The 25,966-nt window shown below is 44.8% G+C and overlaps 1 protein-coding gene across 1 annotated transcript; it reads right to left on the bottom strand.

The window, feature by feature from the left end:
- Positions 1-111: 111 nt before the first annotated feature.
- On the bottom strand, positions 112-14,391 carry LOC148758167 (endogenous retrovirus group K member 10 Gag polyprotein-like). Its single transcript, XM_088798908.1, has 4 exons — positions 13,959-14,391; positions 10,302-10,309; positions 1,051-1,166; positions 112-141 (listed from the first exon to the last, which is right to left on the bottom strand). Exons 1-4 carry the CDS (start codon positions 14,372-14,374, stop codon positions 112-114), a joined length of 570 nt encoding a protein of 189 aa, XP_088655034.1. The 5' UTR covers positions 14,375-14,391.
- Positions 14,392-25,966: the final 11,575 nt, after the last annotated feature.

Genomic DNA, 25,966 nt, shown 5'->3' on the forward strand with positions numbered 1-25,966 from the left:
GTCCTCTTCGCTCCCGCAGGCCGACAGCCCGCAGCCCTTCTCCGAGCCGCAGTCGCCGCCGCCACCACCGCCGCCATTGCCGCGCTCCCTCCCGCTCCCGCACCCGCTGCCCTAGCCACCAATGCTCATGCCCATGGCTGCCTGTTGGCGCAGGCCTCCACCAGGCTTTCTCCATCTCAGGACGTGCAGGTCCTTTGCACCTCGACCCGAGCCCAGGGGACGACCATCCCTGTGCCTGCCCCTGGGCCCCGAGACAAAGGATCGGCGTGTCCTTGGGCAAACGGGATGCCCACACGCCCCGCCCCACCGGAGGCCTCTGTCTCCGCTGGCAGGCACCTTGCCCCACACCCCCGCGTGCCCACTCCTGTCTCCCACAAGAGTCAGGAGCCCTCAGTTCCTGCCGGCCGCGGTGGCCCCAACACACAGGGGAAAAAGAGCCGGGACAAACAAGGGGACGGAGGGAAGAGCACTCCAATGCACTGCGCGCCCTCGGACTCCAGGAGAGACCACCACAAGGGGAAGAGCAGGCACGCAGGCACGCAACCCTCACAACCAGGGTGCCTGGGGGCTGCCACTCTCCTCCCACCGGCAGGTTCCTGGGCGGGGCTCGGAGCCCACCGCCACTCCGGAGACCCTGGCGGCCCGCCCCGGGGGCTTCAAGGGTGACTGCCAAAGCCCGGGCACTGCCTCCTTAGCTGAGCCCAGCCCCGGGCACGACCACACTTCGGTGGAGAAGCTGCCACCTCAAAACAGCCTCAGTGCGTCTGTCCCAGTCCGTGTCCCAGCCTGTGCGTCCCTCCCCCCCTCCCCCTCAACTACCACCCCGTCTGTTTGGCTCTGTGACATGCCTGTTGGGCTCAGGCTCTCGCTCAGGAGCTCTCTCCCCACGTGCCAGCCCCCTCTTTCTCTGTCTATGTCCATGTCTCACTGTATGTCTAGATACATACATGTACATATACGTGTATATTTCCATCTTGCTCCCTCTTACTCCTCCTCCTGTTCTGTCTGTCTGTCCCTGTCCTGCGGGGACTCTAGTCCCTCTGCGCGCACAAGAACGCAGGTAGGATCTCCAGCAGAATGCAGCAGCCTTTCCGGCAGCCACCGTGCTCCTCCATTATCCTGTGAATAAACACAAACATGTCCTCGTCCCCATATGAGGACTGGATCTGGCCCATGCCAGTTATTGTCAAGAGGGTCCCTCCACTTTACATATGCGTAATCATGTTGAGTAGTGGGATGCCAGAAGCGATCTGCAGCAGATCTGCCCCGTGCATCCAAATTTAAAAAATTTAAAATAAATAAAGTATGATTTAAGATTGTATGTGGAGAGACAGGGTAGGTCTCCCCCTTTTTTATTTTTTTCAGTTGGGCTTTTAGCATTCTATGAGCACGTTCAACAATTCCTTGTCCTTGTGGATTATAAGGAATACCCGTTTTGTGTGTGATGTTAAATTGAGAGCAGAAGTGTTGAAACCCTTTACTGGTATATCCAGTACCATTATCTGTTTAATTATTTCTGGAAGGCCCATAGCAGAGGAGCAATGCAAGCAGTGATTAATAATATGTTTCGTGGCTTCCCCTGTCTGGGCTGTAGCCATGAGAAATCCAGAGAAGGTATCTATAGTGACATGTACATATTGTAATTTTCCAAAACTAGAGACGTGTGTAACGTCCATCTGCCATGATTGATTGGGCGTGATACCCCGAGTGTTAACCCTTAAATGTGGCACAGAGTGATGTATAGGACAGATAGGTCATGGTTTTACAATTTGTCTGGCTGTTTCTTTTGTAAGCTGGAATTGTCTTTGTAGACTCTGACAGTTTTGGTGGTGTAACTTGTGTGATTGTTCAGCCAATTCAACGTTAGTTAGGGCCACCAATTTTGTGAGCTGATCTGCTGTGGTATTGCCTTCAGTGAGGGGTCCAGGTAGCCCGGAATGGGCCCGAATGTGTCCAACAAAGCAAGGATTTGTACGTTGTCTGATAAGAGATTGGATTTGAATGAACAGCCCCTGAATTTCATTATTTTGAGTTTTAATGGATGCTATAGTTTCAAGTTTATCTACGGATTGAGCTACATAGTAGCTATCAGTATACAAATTAAAAGGAACTGAGTGTAAGTTTTGAAATACAGCACTGACAGCCCATAATTCAACTACTTGAGCTGATGCTGGAGGAGATGAAATTACATGCGGTTGATCACCAATAACATAGGTAGCACTTCCATTAGAGGAGCCATCAGTAAAAATAAGAACAGCATTTTTTTAAATTTTTTATTTTATTTTATTAAATTTATTGGGGTGACAATTGTTAGTAAAATTACATAGATTTCAGGTATACAATTCTGTATTACATCATCTATAAATCCCATTGTGTGTTCATCACCCAGAGTCTGTTCTCCTTCCATCACCATATATTCGATCCCCCTTACCCTCATCTCCCACCCCCCACACCGCACACCCCTCACCCTCTGGCAAGCACCAAACCATTGTCTGTGTCTATGAGTTTCTGTTTCTCATTTGTTTATCTTGTTCTTTTGTTGTTTTTGATCTATATACCACATATCAGTGAAATCACATGGTTCTCTGCTTTTTCTGTCTGACTTATTTCGCTCAGCATTACACTCTCAAGATCCATCCATGTTGTCACAAATGTTCCTATATCATCTTTTCTTACCGCCGAATAGTATTCCATTGTGTATATATACCACAACTTCTTTATCCATTCATCTATCGAAGGACATTTTGGTTGTTCCCATGTCTTGGCCACCATAAACAAAGCTGCAATGAACATTGGAGCACAGGTGTCTTTATCTCTAAATGTTTTCAGATTTTTTGGGTAGATACCCAGGAGAGGGATTGCTGGGTCATATGGCAATTCTATTCGTAATTTTTTGAGGAACCTCCACACTGCCTTCCATAACGGCTGCACCAGTCTGCATTCCCACCAACAGTGTACGAGGGTTCCTTTTTCTCCACAGCCTCTCCAACACTTGTTACTATTTGTCTTGTTGATGATAGCCATTCTGACTGGGGTGAGGTGATATCTCATTGTGGTTTTGATTTGCATTTCTCTGATGATTAGTGATGTTGAGCATTTTTTCATATGTCTATTTGCCATTTGTATCTCCTCTTTGGAGAAATGTCTCTTCAAGTCCTCTGCCCATTTTTCAATTGGGTTGTTTGTTTTCTTTGTTGTTGAGTTGCATGGGTTTTTTGTATATTCTGGATACTAGCCCCTTATCAGAGGCACTGTTTGCAAAAATCTTCTCCCATTCAGTTGGTGGCCTCTTTATTTTGTCAATGGTTTCTTTTGCTGTGCAGAAGCTTTTAAGTTTCATATAGTCCCATTCGTTTATTTTAGCTTTTACTTCCATTGCCTTTGGAGTCAAATTCATAAAATGCTCTTTAAACCCAAGGTCCGTAAGTTTAGTATCTATGTTTTCTTCTATGCAGTTTATTGTGTCAGGTCTTATGCTTAAGTCTTTGATCCATTTTGAATGAACTTTGGTACATGGTGACAGATAGCAGTCCAGTTTCATTCTTTTGCACATGGCTATCGAATTCTCCCAGCACCATTTATTGAAGAGGCTGTCTTTCCTCCATTGTATGTTTTTAGCTTCTTTGTCAAAAATTATCTGTCCATATTTATGTGGTTTTATTTCTGGGTTCCCAATTCTATTCCATTGGTCTATGTGTCTGTTTTTCTGCCAATACCATGCTGTTTTGATTATTGTAGCCCTGTAGTACAAGCTGAAGTCAGGAAGTGTGATACCTCCATCATTTTTCTTTTTTCTTAAGATTGCTTTGGCTATTCGGGGTCTTTTGTGGTTCTAAACAAATCTGATGATTTTTTGTTCTATTTCTTTAAAAAATGCCATTGGGATTTTGATGGGGATTGCATTGAATCTGTATATTTCTTTGGGTAATATGGCCATTTTAACTATGTTGATTCTTCCGATCCATGAGCACGGAATGTCTTTCCATTTCTTTGTGTCTTCTTCAATTTCTTTCAAAAAAGTCTTACAGTTTTCAGCATATAGATCTTTCACATCCTTGGTTAAGTTTATTCCTAGGTATTTTATTCTTTTTGCTGCAATTGCAAAAGGAATTGTTTTTTGTATTTCTTTTTCTGAGATTTCATTGTTAGTATATAGGAAGGCAATGGACTTTTGTGCGTTGATTTTGTAGCCAGCAACTTTACTGTATTCGTTGATTGTTTCTAATAGCTTTTTGGTGGAGTCTTTAGGGTTTTCTATATATAGCATCATGTCATCTGCAAAGAGTGATAATTTAACTTCTTCATTCCCAATTTGGATGCCTTTTATTTCTTTCTCTTGCCTGATTGCTCTGGCAAGGACTTCCAACACTATGTTGAAAAGCAGAGGTGATAGGGGACATCCCTGTCGTGTTCCTGAACGTAGAGCAAAGGGCTTCAGTTTTTCTCCATTAATTATGAGATTAGCAGAGGGGTTGTCATATATGACCTTTATTATGTTAAGGTATTTTCCTTCTATACCTATTTTATTAAGTGTTTTAATCATAAATGGATGTTGTATCTTGTCAAATGCTTTTTCTGCATCAATTGATGTAATCATATGATTTTTGTCCTTTATTTTGTTTATATGATGTATCACATTGATGGATTTGCGTATGTTGAACCATCCTTGTGCCCCGAGGATGAACCCCACTTGGTTGTGATGAATAATCTTTTTAATGCATTGTTGTATTCGATTTGCTAGAATTTTATTTAGGATTTTTGCATTGGTATTCATCAGAGATATTGGTCTGTAGTTTTCTTTTTTTGTGCTGTCCTTACCAGGTTTTGGTATCAGGGTAATGTTGGCCTCATAAAATGAGTTAGGGAGTACTGTCTCTTCTTCAATTTTTTGGAAGAGTGTGTGCAGGATTGGTATTAGATCCTCTTTGAAGGTTTGGTAGAATTCACTACTGAAGCCATCTGGTCCCGGACTTTTGCTTTTGGGAAGGTTTTGGATGACTGATTCAATTTCGTTACTGGTGATCGGCCTGTTTAGATTTTCCAGTTCTTCATGGTTCAGCCTTGGAAGGCTATATGTTTCTAAGAACTTGTCCATTTCTTCTAGGTTGTTGAATTTGGTGGCATATAGTCCTTCATAGTATTCTTGGATGATCCTTTGTATTTCTGTCGTGTCTGTGATAACTTCCCCTTTTACGTTTCTGATTTTGTTAATCAGTGTCTTCTCTCTTTTTATCTTAGTAAGTCTAGCCAAGGGTTTGTCAATTTTGTTAATCTTTTCAAAGAACCAGCTCTTTGTCACATTAATTTTTTCTATTGTCTTTTTGTTCTCTATTTTATTTAGTTCTGCTCTAATTTTTGTTATTTCCTTTCTTCTGCTGACCTTGGGTTTTACTTGTTCTTCTTTTTCTAGTTCTTTAAGGTGTAACATGAGGTTATTTATTTGGGAGTTTTCTTGTTTCTTGAGATAGGCCTGTAGTGAGATAAATTTCCCTCTTAAAACTGCTTTCGCTGCATCCCAAAAATTTTGGTATGATGTATTTTCACTGTCATTTGTTTCTATGTATCTTTTGATCTCTCCTCTAACTTCTTCTTGACCCAGTCCTTCTTTAAAAGTGTGTTGTTTAATCTCCATGTATTTGTGTTTTTTCCCCGCTTTCTTTTTACAGTTGATACCCAATTTCAAAGCCTTGTGATCAGAGAATATGCATGGTATGATTTCAATCTCCTTAAATTTGTTGAGACTGATTTTATGTCCCAATATATGGTCTATCCTTGAGAATGTTCCGTGTACACTAGAAAAGAATGTATAGTCTGATGTTTTAGGATGAAGTGCTCTATAAATGTCAATTATGTCCATTTCATCTAATGTGTCATTTAGGGCTACTATTTAGTTATTTATTTTCTGCTTGGATGATCTATCCATAGCTGTCAATGATGTATTTAAGTCCCCTAGTATAATTGTGTTTTGGTCAATTTCTCCCATTAGTTCTGTTAGTAGTTGCTTGGTGTATTTCAGTGCTCCCTGATTGGGGGCATAAATATTGATGACTTTTATGTCTTCTTGTTGTACAGTCCCCATCACCATTATGAAATGTCCATCTTTGTCTCTTGTTATCTTTTTCACCTTGAAGTCTGTTTCATCTGATATCATTATGGCTACACCTGATTTTCTCTGGGTACCATTTGCTTGGAGTATCAATTTCCACCCTTTCACTTTGAGTCTATGCTTGTCCTTGTAGCTGAGATGTGTCTCTTGGAGACAGCATATGGTTGGGTTTAGTTTTTTTTTTTATCCAATCTTCTACTCTTTTTATTGGTGAGTTCAGTCCATTTACATTTAGGGTGATTATTGATATGTGAGGATTTCCTGTCATTCTATCTTTAGTTTTCTGGTAAGGCTGTGTCTCCATTGTTTCTTTGCCTTTTTGTTGTTGTCTATTATTTCTGTGTGGTGGTATTCTATGATGTTTCCCTCTGTTTCTTCTTTTATTTCAGTATATATTTCAGTTCTGGATTTTTTTTGAGTGGTTACCCTTAAGTTTATGCAAAAGAAAGTTTGATATATAGAGTATTCCGTTTTCTTCAGCACGCTTACTTTCTCCATTCCCATATTCCGGTTCAGGCCTTTACTCTCCTCCTTTTTATGTTTTGGTTGCCACAAATTGTCACTGTTGATGCTGGTCGAATAGCCTCCTTTAGTATTTCTTGTAGTGCAGGTCATGTATTAGAAAATCCCCTCAGCTTCTGTATGTCTGGAAAGGTCTTTATTCCTCCTTCGAATCTAAAGGATATCTTTGCTGGATATACTATTCTTGGCTCATAATTTCTCTCTTTCAACAGTTTGAATATTTGGTTCCACTCCCTCCTGGCTTGTAGAGATTCTGCTGAAAAATCTGATGATAATCTAATGGGCTTTCCTTTGTAAGTTACCGTCTTCTTTTCTCTGGCTGCCTTGAGGATTATTTCTTTGTCATTGATTTTAGACAGCTTCAATACAATGTGCCTTGGAGAAGGCCTGTTGGGATTGAGGTAACTAGGTGTTCTATTTGCTTCTTGGATTCGAGGGTCCAGTTCTGTCCACAAGTTTTGGAAGTTCTCATCGACAATTTGTTTGAATATATTCTCTGTTCCCTTCTCTCTTTCTTCTCCTTCTGGTATGCCCATTATTCTTATATTGTTCTTTCTGATGGAGTCAGAAAGTTCTTGTAGAGTTCTTTCATTTCTTTTAAGTCTCAAGTCTCTTTCTTCTTCTATCTGTGTCATTTCCAAGTTTCTATCTTCGATGTCACTGATTCTTTCCTCCATCTGGTCAACTCTACTACCTAAGCTGATTATTTCATTCTTAATTTCTTCTATTGAGTTCTTAATCTCCAGAAATTCTATTTGGTTCTTTTTTAAAATTTCAATCTCTTTCGTAAAATGCTCATGCTGTTCTTTGATTGTGTTTCTGAGTTCATTTAACTGCCTGTCTGTGTTTTCTTGTATCTCGTTGAGTTTTTTTCAGAACTGCAATCTTGAATTCTCTGTCATTTAAGTCACATATTTCTGTATCTTTAAGTTCCTTCTCTGGAGATTTTTCACTTTCTTTCTGAGCTATCTTGTTGCCTTGGTTATTCCTGGTGATTACTGGTTTACTATTTCTCTTCCTAGACATCTACAGGAGTGACTTTTGCAACAGGTTTATAGGACGAGGTCTTTCTTTTGTTTTCTAGTACTTGTTGGTAGAATGTTTTATTATTTCTCCAACTGCAATTTATTTTTCTTCTCCCACATGGTAGTGCTGTTTTCTCTGCACTATTCCTGCTTCTCACACAATGGGGGGATTCCCTGGGAGATGGGCTTCTCCTCTGTTAATAGTTCATCTAGGTCACAGGGCGCAGTGTCCCGGTGGGTATGCGGAGAGCTTTTGATGTTCCAAAGCTCTTCCAGCTCCTGAATCAGAGCCCGTATGTTTTAGCAGTTCTGTTTACTCCTGCAGGGATCTGTTCAGATAGGTGGGGTCAGGGGTGGGGTAAGTTGTGAGAGGTGGCCCAGAGCAATGGCGGCGACCACCACCACAGCCGGTCCTGCTTCCACAGCTCCCTCCCCTTTGCCGGAACTAGTTGGGCTGTGAATTTGTGTTTGCGGACCAAAGTTCTCAAAACAGCAAATTTTCTGTTGTTTTGATCTGACACTGCTACTGTTTCGCTTCTAGCACTGGGCAGGTGGGGGCGGGGCGAGCTCTGGGAGGGGTGGGAGGGGGCGGCTAGTCTCAGTGCCTAAGGCTCTGTTCTCTGCTCGGCAGTGAGGGCTTAAACCATCGTTTTCAGCCTTTTTCCCTCAGTCTTTTCTCCGAGGTCTCTGCCGTGAGCATTGGGTTCAGCTGTGTTATATGCTGTCCCCTCAGCCCTGTGGAGCCCAGGCGGAGCCCTAGCAGTCCGAGTTCTTCCCTCACTGGCAGCTGCGGTAGTTTCGGGAAGCAGCGAGCTCGGAGCACTGAGCTAGGTCTGGGTCCTGCGCCCGCGCGGCTCCGTCTCCGCGCACTTCTCCCTTTCCTCCTCCCTCCAGTTGCGCGAATCTCCCACCTGTGGGTGATTTCAGTCGGTAGTGGGCCTCTTCATCTTGCCTGTCTGCTGTACAGGGAGTCCTTTGTGGAGTTTTTGTTGTTCGATTCTTTGTAAATTCCAGGGGAGCTTTACAGAGGCTCACTTCACGCCGCCATTTTTCCGGAACAGTCCCCTGTTTGTTTTTTATGCTTATCGGAGTTCCCCACAGCGATCCTCCCAACCTCTGCTTGAAGTTACATTTTCTTAACCCTTAATGCTCCAGCTCCCTACATATCCCCCTTTTTTATTTTTTTGAGATCGTGTCTGGCTTAGGTAGTCAGTACAGACACCTTTACTTACCTGACATGGGATATTGATCATCACAACGATCGATTCCTGTCTTAGGTTGTAAAAACGCTTCCTGGTCATTACCCGTCATTGGCTACCGATCTCCTTTGGGGTTAGACAGGGGCAGTGGCTTTTGGTTTATTAGCCATGTGGAGCCTTATTTTGTGAATTTCTCCATAAATATCTGTGACTGTCCCGATCACAGCTTTTGTGATGCAGGGGAGGAAACATAGTATCAGGAGGATCACAACAAGCGGAATTACAAGGGGTGCCATAAATTGAAGCATTGAAGAGTACGATGGAAATACATTGTGAAAGCTAGAGACAAGCTTGTTGAGCATCTCAGCTATATCAGTATTTAAAGGAGAGGTCTCTTGCAGTGTCAAGACCTCTTTATGAAATTGGATAAGGTCAAGAGTAACATTTTCATGATGCCAGATGCCTAATAAGTGTTTTTTCACCTTATCCCAAGGTGTCTCAGATTGATTATATTGTTTTGCTGTCACATAGATCCAAATGTACTCTGCATGACAAGATAACCTTGTCTTAATTTTTAGGGCTTGTACCTCCTCACCCATCCAAAATATCATCTCATATAAGGCATCGATTTTTGCGCTTAATTTTTGATCTATGAGTTCTTGCATACCTAAAGCAGTGGATACATTTTTAGACAATGAGTTTACATGAGCAGCTGTTTTAACTGTCTGGGATAGAGAAACTGCCGCTGTTACAGAGGAGGCTATGAGCACAATTAAAGCAGTTATCCCAGCTATAATAAGCCCTGCGGCTCGAATTGGTCTTGAAAGAGCCGCTTCTAACTTTACTATTACTTGATATCCTTTGTCAGAATGCCATTCTTCAGACATGTTAACAGGTAACATCACAAAGGAAGGTTGATGTAATACCGTGACTCTGTTTTTTTGGGGAGCCATGTGACACAACTACTAAGTTTACAGTTTATACAAGAAACATTGAACTGAGAATTATCTATAACATGAATGGTGACATTGCCTATCAAAAGTACATGTGGGGGTCTGACACAGGCAGTAACATTTTCTTGTCTAATAGTAACTTTACTGGAGGGGGTTTTAGCTGCCAATTCCATGGCATCTAATGCTCCAGCTATTTTCCAAATATGATGTTGGGGATAGGAATCAGCCCACCATAGGCCTGCAACTATTCCCAATTGTCCGGGGTTTTGATGTGTCCCATTTCCTCCGGACCAGTCTATGAAGGATCTATTAAACCCTGGGATGGGATACCTCCAGGGTTCGATGTAACAGTCTCTCCATAATGCAGTTTTGCTGCTTGTGCGCTTCTCTTTTTCACAAGGATCTACAGTCTGGGGTCCTTCCCATATGGTGGGATGCAAGGGGGGGGATCAGGGATGTAAGCCCAATACGTGGTTCCATCAGCTGAGGTCAGGACCGTCAAGACTCCGAGTAGGATCTGCAGCAGAACGCACCAGCCTTTCCGGCAGCCACCGTGCTCCTCCATTATCCTGTGAATAAACACAAACATGTCCTCATCCCTATATGAGGACTGGATCTGGCCCATGCCAGTTATTGTCAAGAGGGTCCCTCCACTTTACATATGCGTAATTATGTTGAGTAGTGGGATGCCACAAGCGATCTGCAGCAGATCTGCCCCGTGCATCCAAATTTAAAAAATTTAAAATAAATAAAGTATGATTTAAGATTGTATGTGGAGAGACAGGGTAGGTCTCCCCCTTTTTTATTTTTTTTAGTTGGGCTTTTAGCATTCTATGAGCACGTTCAACAATTCCTTGTCCTTGTGGATTATAAGGAATACCCGTTTTGTGTGTGATGTTAAATTGAGAGCAGAAGTGTTGAAACCCTTTACTGGTATATCCAGTACCATTATCTGTTTAATTATTTCTGGAAGGCCCATAGCAGAGGAGCAATGCAAGCAGTGATTAATAATATGTTTCGTGGCTTCCCCTGTCTGGGCTGTAGCCATGAGAAATCCAGAGAAGGTATCTATAGTGACATGTATATATTGTAATTTTCCAAAACTAGGGACGTGTGTAACGTCCATCTGCCATGATTGATTGGGCATGATACCCCGAGGGTTAACCCCTAAATGTGGCACAGAGTGATGTACAGGACAGATAGTGCATTGTTTTGTAAGCTAGAATTGTCTTTGTAGACTCCGACAGTTTTGGTGGTGTGACTTGTGTGATTGTTCAGCCAATTCAACGTTAGTTAGGGCCACCAATTTTGTGAGCTGATCTGCTGTGGTATTGCCTTCAGTGAGGGGTCCAGGTAGCCCAGAATGGGCCCGAATGTGTCCGACAAAGCGAGGATTTGTACGTTGTCTGATAAGAGTTTGGATTTGAATTTCATTATTTTGAGTTTTAATGGATGCTATAGTTTCAAGTTTATCTACGGATTGAGCTCCATAGTAGCTATCAGTATACAAATTAAAAGGAACTGAGTGTAAGGTTTGAAATACAGCACTGACAGCCCGTAATTCAACTACTTGAGCTGATGCTGGAGGTGATGAAATTACATGTGGTTGATCACCAATAACAGAGGTAGCTCTTCCATTAGAGGAGCCATCAGTAAAAACAAGAACAGCATTTTTAATGGGTTGTTGCTGAACAATCTTAGAAAAGATAAAGGCATGTGTCATAGCAAAATGCAGTAATTTGTTGTTTGGGTAATGTATACCAATTTTTCCTGAAAAATTAGCAAGTGCAATGCCCCAAGTGTTAGAATGTTGAAACAGCCAGTCTATTTGCTGCATAGTAAAGGGAACTGTAATGGTTTGTGGCTCTCTTCCAAAATATTTAATTGATTCTCCCCGACATAGCTGAACTAACAGCGCTACAGCTTCATGATACGGATTTAACACTTTCACGGGAGAAACAGGGAGATGGATCCATCTTAGGGGTCCTTTTTGCCAAATAACTGCTGTTGGGGTGAGGTTTGTGGGTAAAATGTATGCCTCCCAGGGTTGGGTATAATCTACATATAATATTTGTTGTTCATTTATGGCGGTTTCTACTTTATCTAAAGCCTGTAATCCCTCTTTAGTCATCTCGTAGGGAGAAGTAGGATCGGCTTCCCCTCGTAATATATGAAACAAAGGTTGCAAATCTCCGGTTGTCAACCGCAACTGAGGTCTAATCCAATTAATGTCTCCCAGTAGCTTTTGAAAATCATTTAATGTTTTTAAACAATCTCGCTGGATTTGTATTTTTTGAGGCACAATGGCCTGAGGCATTAAACAATATCCCAGATAAGAGTAAGGAGGCACTTGCTGAATTTTTTCTGGGGCTATAACCAGCCCATAATTGAGGAGTTTTTTCTGTAAATGAGCAAAAGCAGTAAGCAACTTTGGTTCACATGAGTGGGCAAGGACTATGTCATCCATGTAGTGGATGATGTAAATATCTGGAAATGCCCTTCGGGTAGGTTCTATTGCAGCTGATACAAATTTTTGACATAATGTAGGGCTATTAGCCATTCCCTGAGGTAGCACTAGCCAATGATATCTCTTAAAAGGTTCTTGTAAATTAACAGAAGGAACATTGAATGCAAATCTAGGGCAATCATTAGGATTTAAAGGTATGGTATAAAAACAATCTTTTAAATCCAAAACAATTTTATATGTGTTTTTTGGTATGGCTGCGGGGCAGGATAAGCCTGGCTGTAAAGCTCCCATTAATTCCATGGTTTCATTGATTTTTCGGAAATCCTGTAACAATCTCCACTGACCAGATTTTTTCTTAATAACAAATATGGGAGAATTCCAGGGAGAATTAGAGGGAACAATGTGTCCTTTTTCAAGTTGCTCCTGTACTAGCAGCTTGGCAGCTTGAATCTTTTCTGCTGATAGGGGCCACTGATCTACCCATACTGGGGCATCACTTTTCCAAGTGATGGCGTCAGTATAGGGTACAGGACGCTCAGTGACCCCAGCTAAAAATATCCTAGTCCTGATCTAAGGGGTAAAGGAGATGGGACAATAGGTGACCTTCTTCCTTGATTGTTTGTTCCCAGTCCATTTTCAGGGAGGAAGCCTTGGTCAGACATCATATTAGTGACCTGTTGATTGGGACTATACAAATACACTCCCATCTTACTCATGATGTCTCTCCCCCATAAATTAACAGGTAATCCGGCTACAATATATGGTTGAAAAGTCCCTTGATGTCCCTCCTGATCTTTCCAATTTAAATTATCACTACTTTGTTCTGGTGATTGTAACATTCCTATTCCTTGTAATTGAGTTATGGTTTGATGTTTTGGCCAATGTACGGGCATTGTTGAGCAGTTATAACAGATACATCAGCTCCCGTATCTAAAAGTCTTATAAAGGAGCGGCCATTAACAGTGAGAGTCATTTCTGGTCTTTGATGATTCATTGCTTGAACCCAATAAGCATCTGATGAGCCGAAACCATGTTCTCCCCTAGGTTTATTTTGTTTAACCTGACCTATTTTGATATATGGAATTAATAACAATTGGGCTATTCTCTGTCCTTTTTCTATAACAGCAACACCCCCAGGTGAATGAGTCAAAACCTTAATTTCTCCGGTATAGTCCATGTCTATAATGCCTGGGGCTATCATAATCCACTTTATTGTTGTACTGCTTCTCCCAACAACCAACCCCATCGTTTGAGGTGGTAGAGCCCAAAAACCCCTGTGGGGATAGCTTGCACACCCATTTCAGGCGTTAGTTTTGTGTAGGCGGCGCTACTGAGGTCCAATCCTGCACTGCCTGGGGTGGCTCTGAAGAGCTCTTGAACGGATTTTTTTGTTGTTGGGGAACAAACTGCTGGAGCGCCCCATAACATTGTTGCAGGGCCTGGGGCTGGCCCCTCTTCCCGTTTCCCGGAACGAGAGGATTACCAGAAGCATCTCTTTTGGATTTACATTCATTGGCCCAGTGGTTTCCCCTCTTACATTTTGGGCACAGACCGGGTTGTTTTGGTTTTTTTGTTTGTGGTTGGTCTGACCTATCAGGGCAATTTTTTGCCATATGTCCAGATCGCCCACACCTGAAACAACTTTCAGATCCTTTTTGTCTTTTTTGTTGCTGTTGGTGTTGTAACATTTCTTTTACTGTCTTTCCTTGTAAGGCTGCGGCCATAGCTAATCCCTGGGTATAAGACGGACCAATGTCCGAGCATAAATGAACATAGTCAGATAAACCTCCCTTATTTCTGTACGGGTGGATAGCAGCCTGGCATGCTGAATTTGCATTTTCAAAAGCCAACTGTTTTACTAAGCGTAATCCTGCATAGGAATCTCCTAATATCCTACCAGCTGCCTGTAACAGTCGAGAAAGGAAATCTTGAAATGGCTTATCAGGGCCCTGTACTATTTTAGTTAATTCCTCAGCCCTTTTTCCCGGCATGGGGATTTTTCTCCATGCTTTTTGTGCTGCAGCATTAGTCTGAGCATAGGCAGCAGGGTTAAAATTTAATTGAGTTTGAAGGTCACGGTACTGCCCTTCCCCGGGCAACATTTCAAAAGTGATGGGAATGCCTTGCTGATGATTGAGATCAGCGGTATTTTGGCAAAAGACTGCGAAATCAGAATTCCATAATAGGTACTCTCCTCCTGACAGACAGGCTCTAGCAAGCTGCTTCCAATCATTGGGCGGCAAAGCATCCGTTCCTAAGTATTCAAGCAATGCCTGCGTGAATGGAGCATTAGGTCCATACTGCGCACAAGCAGTTTTTAACTCCTTCAAGCTTTTAAAGGCAAAAGGCACATGAACCCGCAATGGGTTTCCTTGGGCATCTTGTTGTTCTATCACGGGACAAGTCAGACCATATTCTGTAACATCTTCCCCTGCTCTATTGGCTGTTTGTAAAACATTTTGCAGGGGGGACTTTTGATCTATTACATCCGGTATCTGTCTGACTGTCACAGGGGCTACAACAGGGGCCTCAGGCTGTGGATCCAGCCCTGCAATCACACTTGGAGGAGAGCTTAATTGTAATCTAGGCTTCCATTCCGATTGGGCTTCCAATAAAGGCCCAGTCTGTCGAGCCTGAACTAATTGCATTTGAACAGAGAGGGAAGTGAGTGCAGCTTGTAATCTTTGCACTTCTGCTTCCAAGGGGGATCCAGTTTGGGTTGGTCATTTTCAGAGTATCTGATTCCCTCGTGTCTAGGATCGATCATATCCCTAACTAAATTCCATAAGGAAAAAGTGTCTACTGGTACCTTAGAGGGTCCATGAGCATCATAATATCCCTGTAAACGCTCTCACTTTTTCCCCAAGTTTCTAAGTTTAAAGTCCCTTCTTCTGGGAACCAGGGACATATTTGTTCTACAAATTCTAAGAATCACAGCAACTGAGCTTCACTGGTTTTAACTCCTCTAGCTTTTAGCATGCTCTTTAACATGTAAGTAAACAGCCTTTTACTGTTACCCTGTCCCATTTTATTTTACTCCAGACAATGGGATCTCACCGCTTTCACCAACCTTATTTGATGCGCGTCTCACTTACAAGCGGTGTCCTTCACTTCTGATTACCCAGTATTCAGGTCCCTGTTCGAACACCACTTGTCGGAGCCTGCCGACGAGATGAACGGTTCCTGAAGTGGTGAGTGAAGATTGAGAAAAAAACACACGAGACAAAGATGGGATCAGGAGGGCGAACAGTTCTAATTAGACTGCTGCACCTGTTTTATTTTCCAGCTTTCTTTTATACACACAGAAACAAGAAGGTTACATAGAGCGGCTGAGGCAGCAAGTACAGATTAGTTATGTTTTTTCAAAGTTTGACCCTGACTGTCTTTATCTTTTTGATAATTCCTCATCCCCAGAACAGCTGGTGTCTGTATGTTCTCTATGCTTATCGAAGTTCCCCTCAGCGATCTTCCCAACCTCTGCTTGAAGTTACATTTTCTTAACCCTTAATGCTCCAGCTCCCTACACTGCCTGCAGCCAGATGTACATTAAGTTTCGGTTCAGAGTTAGGACCTCGGTTAGCCCGAAGTTGGGGACAGTTTTGACTTGTTCGTTAAAGTGAGCTTGATCGTTTGGACAGGGTACGGATTCTGATAACAACCAAGTATAAGTTTAGGGTCGGAAGTGTGTTAGAGCCATGGTTACCGTGAGGGTAGGGAAAAAGTTGGTATGTTGGTTAAGTTGAGGGTGAGGGATGCAACCGTGTTCAGCTGTTGCCTACAGCCAGGTATACATTTAGGTTCGGAACAGAGTTTGAGCCATGGTAACCGTGAGGGAAGTTAAAGGTTGGTAATTTTGTTAGTGTGAGGGTGAGGAATGGGAGAGTGTTCAGCTTTTGCTTACAGCCAGGTGTACGTTTAAGCTCGGAACACTGTTATGGCCACAGTTAGCTGGAGGGTATGGGAAAGGATTGTATAATTGTTAGTGTCAAGCTTTGGGATGGGTCAGGGTTCGGTTACTGCCTGTATCCAGGTATACATGAAGGTTCCGGTCAGTGTTAGCTGGAGGGTGAGACAGGGTTGGTGTGTTACTTAAAATGAGGGTGAGTGTTCGGACAAGGAACGATTTCGGATAACAGCAAAGTATAAGTTTAGGTTCGGAAGAGTGTTAGAGCCACGGTTACAGCAAGGGTAGGGAAAAGGTTGGTATATTGCTTAAATTGAGGCTGGTTGATGGAAACGTGTTCGGCTGTTGCCTAGCGCCAGGTATACATTTAGGTTCAGAACAGTGTTTCAACCTTGGTCAGCGAGAGGGAAGTTAATGGTTGGTATGTTGGTTAGGCTGAAGGTGAGGGATGAGACAGGGTTTGGCTACTGCCTGCAGGCTGGTATACATTAAGTTTCGGATCAGTGTTAGGGCCTCGGTTAGCCCGAGGGTAAGAAAGGTTTGGTGTGTTAAAGTGAGGGTGAGGGTTCAGACAGTGTACGGGTTTGGATAACAGCCAAGTATACGTTTCGGGTCGGAAGACTGTTAGAGACACGGTTACTGCGAGGGTAAGGAAAAGTTTGCTATGTTGGTTAAGTTGAGGGTGAGGGATAGAACTGTGTTCAGCTGCTGCCTAGAGCCAGGTATACATTTATGGTCGGAACACGGTTTGAAACCTGGTCAGCGTGAGGGAAGTTAAACGTTGGCATGTTGGTTAGTCTGAGGTTGAAGGAAGAAGGGAAAGGGTTCGGCTACTGCCTGCAGCCAGCTATACATTAAGGTGGGGGACAGTGTTAGGGCCTCGGTTAACCCGAAGCTGGGGACAGTATTGATGTGCAAGATAAATAGAGCGTGATGGTTTCGACAGGGTATGGATTCGGATAACAACCAAGTATAAGTTTAGGGTCAGAACTGTGTTAGAGCCATGGTTACCACGAGGGTTAGGGAAAAGTTTCCTATGTTGGGTAAGTTGAGGTTGACGGATGCAACTGTGTTCGGCTGTTGCCTACAACCACGTATAGAATTAGGTTCGGAACAGTGTTTGAGCCATGGTAACCACGAGGGAGGTAAAAGGTTGGTAGGATGATTAGGGTGAAGATGAGGAATGGGACTGGGTTCGCCTTTTGCTTACAGCCAGGTGTACGTTTAGGGTCGGAGCAGTCTTTGAGCCACTTTCACCCCGACGGAAGTTAAAGCTGGTATGTTGGTTAGGGTGAGGGTGAGGGATGGGTCAGTGTTCAGGTTCTACTTACAAACAGTAGTCCGGTTTGTTTCGGAACACTTTTAAAATCACTCTTAGCTGGAAGGTATGGGAAAGGATTGAATCTTGGATAGTGCCAGTCTGAGGGATGCGAGAGTGTTCGGCTACTGCCTGTATCCAGGTATATATTAAAGTTCTGGTGAGAGTTAGGAACTCGGTTAACACGAGGATGAACAGGGTTGGTGTGATAAAGTGGCGGAGAGGGTTTGGACAGTGTAGGGTTTCTAATAACAGCCCCGTAGGTTTGGAGCATTATTTAAACCTTGGTCAGCGTGAAGGTAGTTAAAGGTTGTTATATTGGTTAGGCTGAGGGTGAGTGATGGGACAGTGTTCAGGTTCTGCTTACAGCCAGGTGCACTTTTAGGCTCGGAAGACTCTTAGGTCCATGGTTAGCGGGAGGTGATGGGAAAGGATTGAATGTTGGCTTGTGTGAGGCTGAGGGTTGGGACATGTTTCAGCTACTGTCTGAAGCCAGGTATACATTATGGTTCGGGTCAGTGTCAGTGCCTCGGTTAGCACGAGTGTGAGACAGTGTTGGTGTGTTAGTTACCGTGAGGGTGAGGGTTCAGACATTGTATGGGTTCCTAAAAAAGCCAAGTATACGTTTAGGATCGGAAGATGTTAGAGTGAGGGTTATTGCCAGGGTAGGGAAAAGGATGGTAGGCTTGAAATGTTAAGAGTGAGGGATGGAACTGTGTTTGGCTGCTGCCTACAGCCAGAAATACATTTAGGATTGGAGCAGTGTTTGAGCCACGTTCGGCTGGATGGAAGTTAAAGTTGGTATGTTGGTTAGGGTGAGGGTGAGGGATGGATCAGTGTTCGGGTTCTGCTTACAACCAGGTGTAAGTTTAGGTACGGAACACTGTTAGGATCACTATTAGCTGGAGGGTATGGGAAAGGATTGTATGCTGGTTAGTTTGAGGATCAGGGAATGGACAGGGTTCGGCTACTGCCTTCAGACAGGTATACATTAAGGTTCAGGTCAGTGTTAGCGCCTAGGTTAGCCCAAGCGTGAGACAGAGTTGGTGTGTGTTAAAGTGAGGGTGAGGGTTTGGACAGAACAAAGTTTCGTAAACCAGCCAAGTATATGTCTCGGGTGTGAAGGGTGTTAGAGCCTCGTTTACCGGGATGGTAGGGAAAGGTTCATATGTTGGTTTAGTTGAGGGTGAGGAATGGAACCTTGCCGGATGTTGCCTACAATCAGGTATACATTGAGGTTTGGACAGAGTTTGAGCCTCAGTAACCTTGAGGTAACTTAAAGGTTGGTATGATGGTTAGGGTGAGGGTGAGAAATGAGACAGGGTTCGCCTTTTACTTACAGCCTTGTGTACGTCTAAACTCGGAACATTCTTAGGACCACGGTTAGCTGGAGGGTATAGGAAAGGATTGAATGGTGGTTGGTGTCAGTCTGAGGGATGGGAGAGTGTTCGGCTATTGCCTGTATCCAGGTATACATTAAGGTACTGGTGAGGGTCAGGAACTCGGTTAACCCTAGGGTGTACAGGGTTGGAGTGATAGTTAAAGTGAAGGTGAGGGTTTGGACAGTGTACGGTTTCTGATAACAGCCAGGTAGGTTCGGAGCAGTATTTAAACCCTAGCCAGCGTGAGGGAAGTTAAAGTTTGGTATGTTTGTTAGGGTGAGGGTGAGGGATGGGTCAGTGTTCGGGTTCTGCTTACCACCAGGTGTACGTTTAGGTTTGGAACATTGTTAGGATCACTAGTAGCTGGACGGTATGGGAAAGGATTGTATGCTGGTTAGTGTGAGGATTAGGGAATGGACAGGGTTCGGCTACTGCCTTCAGACAGGTATACATTAAGGTTCGGATCAGTGTTAGCGCCGTGGTTAGCCCAAGGGTGAGACAGGGTTGGTGTGTGTTAAAGTGAGAGTGAGGGTTCGGACAGGGCAGAGTTTTGTATAAAAGCCAAGTATACGTTTAGGGTGCGAAGAGTGCTAGAGCCTCGGTTACCGGGAGTGTAGGGAAAGGTTCATATGTTGGTTTAGCTGAGGGTGAGGAATGGAACCTTGTTCGGTGTTGCCTACAACCAGGTATACATTGAGGTTCAGAACGCAGCTTGAGCCGCAGTAACCGTAAGGTAACTTAAAGTTTGGTATGATGGTTAGGTGGAGGGTGAGAAATGGGACAGGGTTCGCCTTTTAGTTACAACCTTGTGTACATCTAGACTCAAAACTCTGTTAAGGCCACGGTTCTCTGGATGTAATGGAAAGGATTGAATGTTGGTTAGTGTCAGTTTGAGGAACGGGAGAGTGTTCGGTTACTGCCTGTATCAAGATACACATTAAGGTTCGGTTGAGGGTTAGGAACTCGGTTAACCCGAGGGTGAACAGGCTTGGTGTGTTAGTTGAAATGACGGCGAGCGTTTGGACAGTGTAGAGTTTCGGATAACAGCCAAGTAGTTTCGGAGCAGTATTTGAAACTTGGTCAGCGTTTGGTATGTTGGTTAGGGTGAGGGTGAAGGGACAGTGTTCAGGTTCTGCTTAAAGCCAGGTGCATGTTTAGGCACGGAAGAATCTTAGGTCCACGGTTAGAGGGAGGTTATGGGAAAGGACTGCATTTTGGTTCGTGTGAGGCTGAGGGATGGAACATGTTTCAGCTGCTGCCTCCAGCTAGTTATACATTAAGGGTCGGGTCAGTGTTAGGGCCTCGGTTAGCCCGAGTGTGAGAGAGTGTTGGTATGCTACTTACAGAGAGGGTGAGGGTTCAGACATTGTCGGGTTTGGAAAAAGCCAAGTATACATTCAGGATCGGAAGAGTGTTAGAGCCACGGTTATCGCCAGGGTAGGGAAACGGTTGGAATGCTTGATATGTTGAGGGTGAGGGATTGAACTGTATCGTGCTGCTGCCTACAGCCAGGTATACATTTAGGTTCGGAGCAGTGTTTGAGCCACGTTCACCCCGACGGAAGTTAAAGTTGGTATGTTGGTTAGGGTGAGGGTGAGGGATGGGTCAGTGTTCCGGTTCTGCTCACAACCAGTTGTTCGTTGAGGTTCGGAACACTGTTAGGATCACTGTTAGCTGGAGGGTATGGGAAAGGATTGTATGCTGGTTAGTGTGAGGTTTAGGGAAGGGACAGGGTTCGGCTACTGCCTTCAGACAGGTATACATTAAGGTTCGGGTCAGTGTTAGCGCCGAGGTTAGCCCAAGGGCGAGACAGTGTTGGTGTGTGTTAAAGTGAGAGTGAGGGTTTGGACAGGACAGAGTTTCGTATACCAGCCAAGTATACGTCTAGGGTGCGAAGGGTGTTAGAGCCTCGTTTACTGGGATGGTAGGGAAAGTTTCATATGTTGGTTTAGTTGAGGGTGAGGAATGCAACCTTGTTCGGATGTTGCCTACAACCAGGTATACATTGAGGTTCGGAACGGAGCTTGAGCCGCAGGAACCGTGAGGTAACTTAAAGGTTGGTATGATGGTGAGGCGGAGGGTGAGAAATGAGACAGGGTTCGCCTTTTACTTACAGCCTTGTGTACGTCTAGACTCGGAACACTGTTAAGGCCACGGTTACCTGGATGTATGGGAAAGGAGTGAATGTTGGTTAGTGTCAGTTTGAGGGATGGGAGACTGTTCGGTTGCTGCCTTATCAAGATACACATTAAGGCTCGGTTGAGGGTTAGGAACTCGGTTAACCCGAGGGTGAACAGGCTTGGTGTGTTAGTTAAAATGACGGTGAGGGTGTCGACAGTGTTGAGTTTCGTATAACAGTCAAGTATACATCTAGGGTCCGCAGAGTGTTAGAGCCACGATGACCGACAGGGTAGGGAAAAGGTTGGTATGTTTGATATGTTGAGGGAGAGGGATGGAACTGTGTTCAGCTGCTGCCTACAGCCAGGTATACATTTAGGATCGGAGCAGTGTTTGAGCCACTTTCACCCCGACGGAAGTTAAAGTTGGTATGTTGGTTAGGGTGAGGGTGAGGGATGGGTCAGTGTTCGGGTTCTACTTACAACCAGTAGTCCGGTTTGTTTCGGAACACTGTTAAAATCACTCTTAGCTGGAAGGTATGGGAAAGGATTGAATCTTGGATAGTGTCAGTCTGAGGGATGCGAGAGTGTTCGGCTACTGCCTGTATCCAGGTATACATTAAAGTTCTGGTGAGGGTTAGGAACTCGGTTAACACGAGGACGAACAGGGTTGGTGTGATAAAATGGCGGAGAGGGTTTGGACAGTGTAGGGTTTCTAATAACAGCCCCGTAGGTTTGGAGTAGTATTTAAACCTTGGTCAGCGTGAAGGTAGTTAAAGGTTGTTATGTTGGTTAGGCTATGGGTGAGTGATGGGACAGTGTTCAGGTTCTGCTTACAGCCAGGTGCACTTTTAGGCTCGGAAGACTCTTAGGTCCACCGTTAGCGGGAGGTAATGGGAAAGGATTGAACGCTGGCTTGTGTGAGGCTGAGGGTTGGGACATGTTTCAGCTACTGTCTGCAGCCAGGTATACATTATGGTTCGGGTCAGTGTCAGTGCCTCGGTTAGCACGAGTGTGAGAGAGTGTTGGTGTGTTAGTTACCGTGAGGGTGAGGGTTCAGACATTGTACGGGTTCCGAAAACAGCCATGTATACGTTTAGGAGCGGAAGTGTGTTAGACCCACGGTTATCACCAGGGTAGGGAAATGGTTGGTATCCTTGAGCTGTTGAGGGTGAGGGATGGAACTGTGTTCTACTGCTGCCTACAGCCAGGTATACATTTAGGCTCGGAGCAGTGTTTGAGCCACGTTCATCCCGACGGAACTTAAAGTTGGCATGTAGGTTATGGTGAGCGTGAGGGATGGGTCAGTGTTCGGGTTCTGCTTACAACCAGGTGTCCGTTTAAGTTCGGAACACTGTTAGGATCACTATTAGCTGGAGCGTATGGGAAAGAGTTGTATGCTGGATAGTGCGAGGATTAGGGAAGGGACCGGGTTCGGCTAGTGCCTTCAGACAGGTATACATTAAGGTTCGGGTGAGTGCTATCGCCGAGGTTAGCCCAAGGGCGAGACAGTGTTGGTGTGTGTTAAAGTGAGAGTGAGATTTCGGACAGGCCAGAGTTTCGTATTACAACCAAGTATACGTTTAGGGTGCAAAGAGTGTTAGAGCCTCGGTTACCGGGAGGGTAGGGAAAAGTTCATATGTTGGTTTAGTTGAGGGTGAGGAATGGAACCTTGTTCGGATGTTGCCTACAACCAGGTGTACATTTAGGTTCGGAGCAGTGTTTGAGCCGCAGTAACCGTGAGGGAACTTAAAGGTAAGTATGATGGTTAGGGTGGGGCAGAGAAATGGGCCAGGGTTCGCCTTTTATGTACAGCCTTGTGTACGTCTAGACTCGGAACACTGTTACGGCCACGGTTACCTGGATGGTATGGGAAAGGATTGACTGTTGGTTAGTGTCAGTCTGAGGGATGGGAGTGTTCGGCTACTGCCTGTATCCAGGTACACGTTAATGTCTGGTTGAGGGTTAGGAACTCGGTTAACCCGAGGGTGAACAGGGTTAGTGTGTTAGTTAAAATGACGGTGAGTGTTTGGACAGTGTAGAGTTTCGGATAACAGCCAAGTAGTTTCGGAGCAGTATTTGAAACTTGGTCAGCGTTTGGTATGTTGGTTAGGGTGAGGGTGAAGGGACAGTGTTCAGGTTCTGCTTAAAGCCAGGTGCATGTTTAGGCACGGAAGAATCTTAGGTCCACGGTTAGAGGGAGGTTATGGGAAAGGACTGCATTTTGGTTCGTGTGAGGCTGAGGGATGGAACATGTTTCAGCTGCTGCCTCCAGCCAGTTATACATTAAGGGTCGGGTCAGTGTTAGGGCCTCGGTTAGCCCGAGTGTGAGAGAGTGTTGGTATGCTACTTACAGAGAGGGTGAGGGTTCAGACATTGTCGGGTTTGGAAAAAGCCAAGTATACATTCAGGATCGGAAGAGTGTTAGAGCCACGGTTATCGCCAGGGTAGGGAAACGGTTGGAATGCTTGATATGTTGAGGGTGAGGGATTGAACTGTATCGTGCTGCTGCCTACAGCCAGGTATACATTTAGGTTCGGAGCAGTGTTTGAGCCACGTTCACCCCGACGGAAGTTAAAGTTGGTATGTTGGTTAGGGTGAGGGTGAGGGATGGGTCAGTGTTCCGGTTCTGCTCACAACCAGTTGTTCGTTGAGGTTCGGAACACTGTTAGGATCACTGTTAGCTGGAGGGTATGGGAAAGGATTGTATGCTGGTTAGTGTGAGGTTTAGGGAAGGGACAGGGTTCGGCTACTGCCTTCAGACAGGTATACATTAAGGTTCGGGTCAGTGTTAGCGCCGAGGTTAGCCCAAGGGCGAGACAGTGTTGGTGTGTGTTAAAGTGAGAGTGAGGGTTTGGACAGGACAGAGTTTCGTATACCAGCCAAGTATACGTCTAGGGTGCGAAGGGTGTTAGAGCCTCGTTTACTGGGATGGTAGGGAAAGTTTCATATGTTGGTTTAGTTGAGGGTGAGGAATGCAACCTTGTTCGGATGTTGCCTACAACCAGGTATACATTGAGGTTCGGAACGGAGCTTGAGCCGCAGGAACCGTGAGGTAACTTAAAGGTTGGTATGATGGTGAGGCGGAGGGTGAGAAATGAGACAGGGTTCGCCTTTTACTTACAGCCTTGTGTACGTCTAGACTCGGAACACTCTTAAGGCCACGGTTACCTGGATGTATGGGAAAGGAGTGAATGTTGGTTAGTGTCAGTTTGAGGGATGGGAGACTGTTCGGTTGCTGCCTTATCAAGATACACATTAAGGCTCGGTTGAGGGTTAGGAACTCGGTTAACCCGAGGGTGAACAGGCTTGGTGTGTTAGTTAAAATGACGGTGAGGGTGTCGACAGTGTTGAGTTTCGTATAACAGTCAAGTATACATCTAGGGTCCGCAGAGTGTTAGAGCCACGATGACCGACAGGGTAGGGAAAAGGTTGGTATGTTTGATATGTTGAGGGAGAGGGATGGAACTGTGTTCAGCTGCTGCCTACAGCCAGGTATACATTTAGGATCGGAGCAGTGTTTGAGCCACTTTCACCCCGACGGAAGTTAAAGTTGGTATGTTGGTTAGGGTGAGGGTGAGGGATGGGTCAGTGTTCGGGTTCTACTTACAACCAGTAGTCCGGTTTGTTTCGGAACACTGTTAAAATCACTCTTAGCTGGAAGGTATGGGAAAGGATTGAATCTTGGATAGTGTCAGTCTGAGGGATGCGAGAGTGTTCGGCTACTGCCTGTATCCAGGTATACATTAAAGTTCTGGTGAGGGTTAGGAACTCGGTTAACACGAGGACGAACAGGGTTGGTGTGATAAAATGGCGGAGAGGGTTTGGACAGTGTAGGGTTTCTAATAACAGTCCCGTAGGATTGGAGCAGTATTTAAACCTTGGTCAGCGTGAAGGTAGTTAAAGGTTGTTATGTTGGTTAGGCTATGGGTGAGTGATGGGACAGTGTTCAGGTTCTGCTTACAGCCAGGTGCACTTTTAGGCTCGGAAGACTCTTAGGTCCACGGTTAGCGGGAGGTAATGGGAAAGGATTGAACGCTGGCTTTTGTGAGGCTGAGGGTTGGGACATGTTTCAGCTACTGTCTGCAGCCAGGTATACATTATGGTTCGGGTCAGTGTCAGTGCCTCGGTTAGCACGAGTGTGAGAGAGTGTTGGTGTGTTAGTTACCGTGAGGGTGAGGGTTCAGACATTGTACGGGTTCCGAAAACAGCCATGTATACGTTTAGGAGCGGAAGAGTGTTAGACCCACGGTTATCACCAGGGTAGGGGAATGGTTGGTATCCTTGAGCTGTTGAGGGTGAGGGATGGAACTGTGTTCTACTGCTGCCTACAGCCAGGTATACATTTAGGCTCGGAGCAGTGTTTGAGCCACGTTCATCCCGACGGAACTTAAAGTTGGCATGTAGGTTATGGTGAGCGTGAGGGATGGGTCAGTGTTCGGGTTCTGCTTACAACCAGGTGTCCGTTTAAGTTCGGAACACTGTTAGGATCACTATTAGCTGGAGCGTATGGGAAAGAGTTGTATGCTGGATAGTGCAAGGATTAGGGAAGGGACCGGGTTCGGCTACTGCCTTCAGACAGGTATACATTAAGGTTCGGGTGAGTGCTATCGCCGAGGTTAGCCCAAGGGCGAGACAGTGTTGGTGTGTGTTAAAGTGAGAGTGAGATTTCGGACAGGCCAGAGTTTCGTATTACAACCAAGTATACGTTTAGGGTGCAAAGAGTGTTAGAGCCTCGGTTACCGGGAGGGTAGGGAAAAGTTCATATGTTGGTTTAGTTGAGGGTGAGGAATGGAACCTTGTTCGGATGTTGCCTACAACCAGGTGTACATTTAGGTTCGGAGCAGTGTTTGAGCCGCAGTAACCGTGAGGGAACTTAAAGGTAAGTATGATGGTTAGGGTGGGGCAGAGAAATGGGCCAGGGTTCGCCTTTTATGTACAGCCTTGTGTACGTCTAGACTCGGAACACTGTT

This window comes from Rhinolophus sinicus, chromosome 6 (genome assembly GCF_057876585.1).
Source record: "Rhinolophus sinicus isolate RSI-liver-muscle chromosome 6, RSI-T2T, whole genome shotgun sequence".
In the NCBI taxonomy this organism is placed as follows: domain Eukaryota; kingdom Metazoa; phylum Chordata; class Mammalia; order Chiroptera; family Rhinolophidae; genus Rhinolophus; species Rhinolophus sinicus.

Excerpts from the sequence above, each read along its gene's own strand:
- LOC148758167 (XM_088798908.1), bottom strand. The coding sequence starts at position 14,374 with ATGTTGCCCGGGGAAGGGCAGTACCGTGACCTTCAAACTCAATTAAAT. Across the intron at positions 142-1,050 it reads GAGATCCTACCTGCGTTCTT|GCAGCCATGGGCATGAGCAT; the intron begins GTGCGCGCAGAG and ends CTGCGCCAACAG.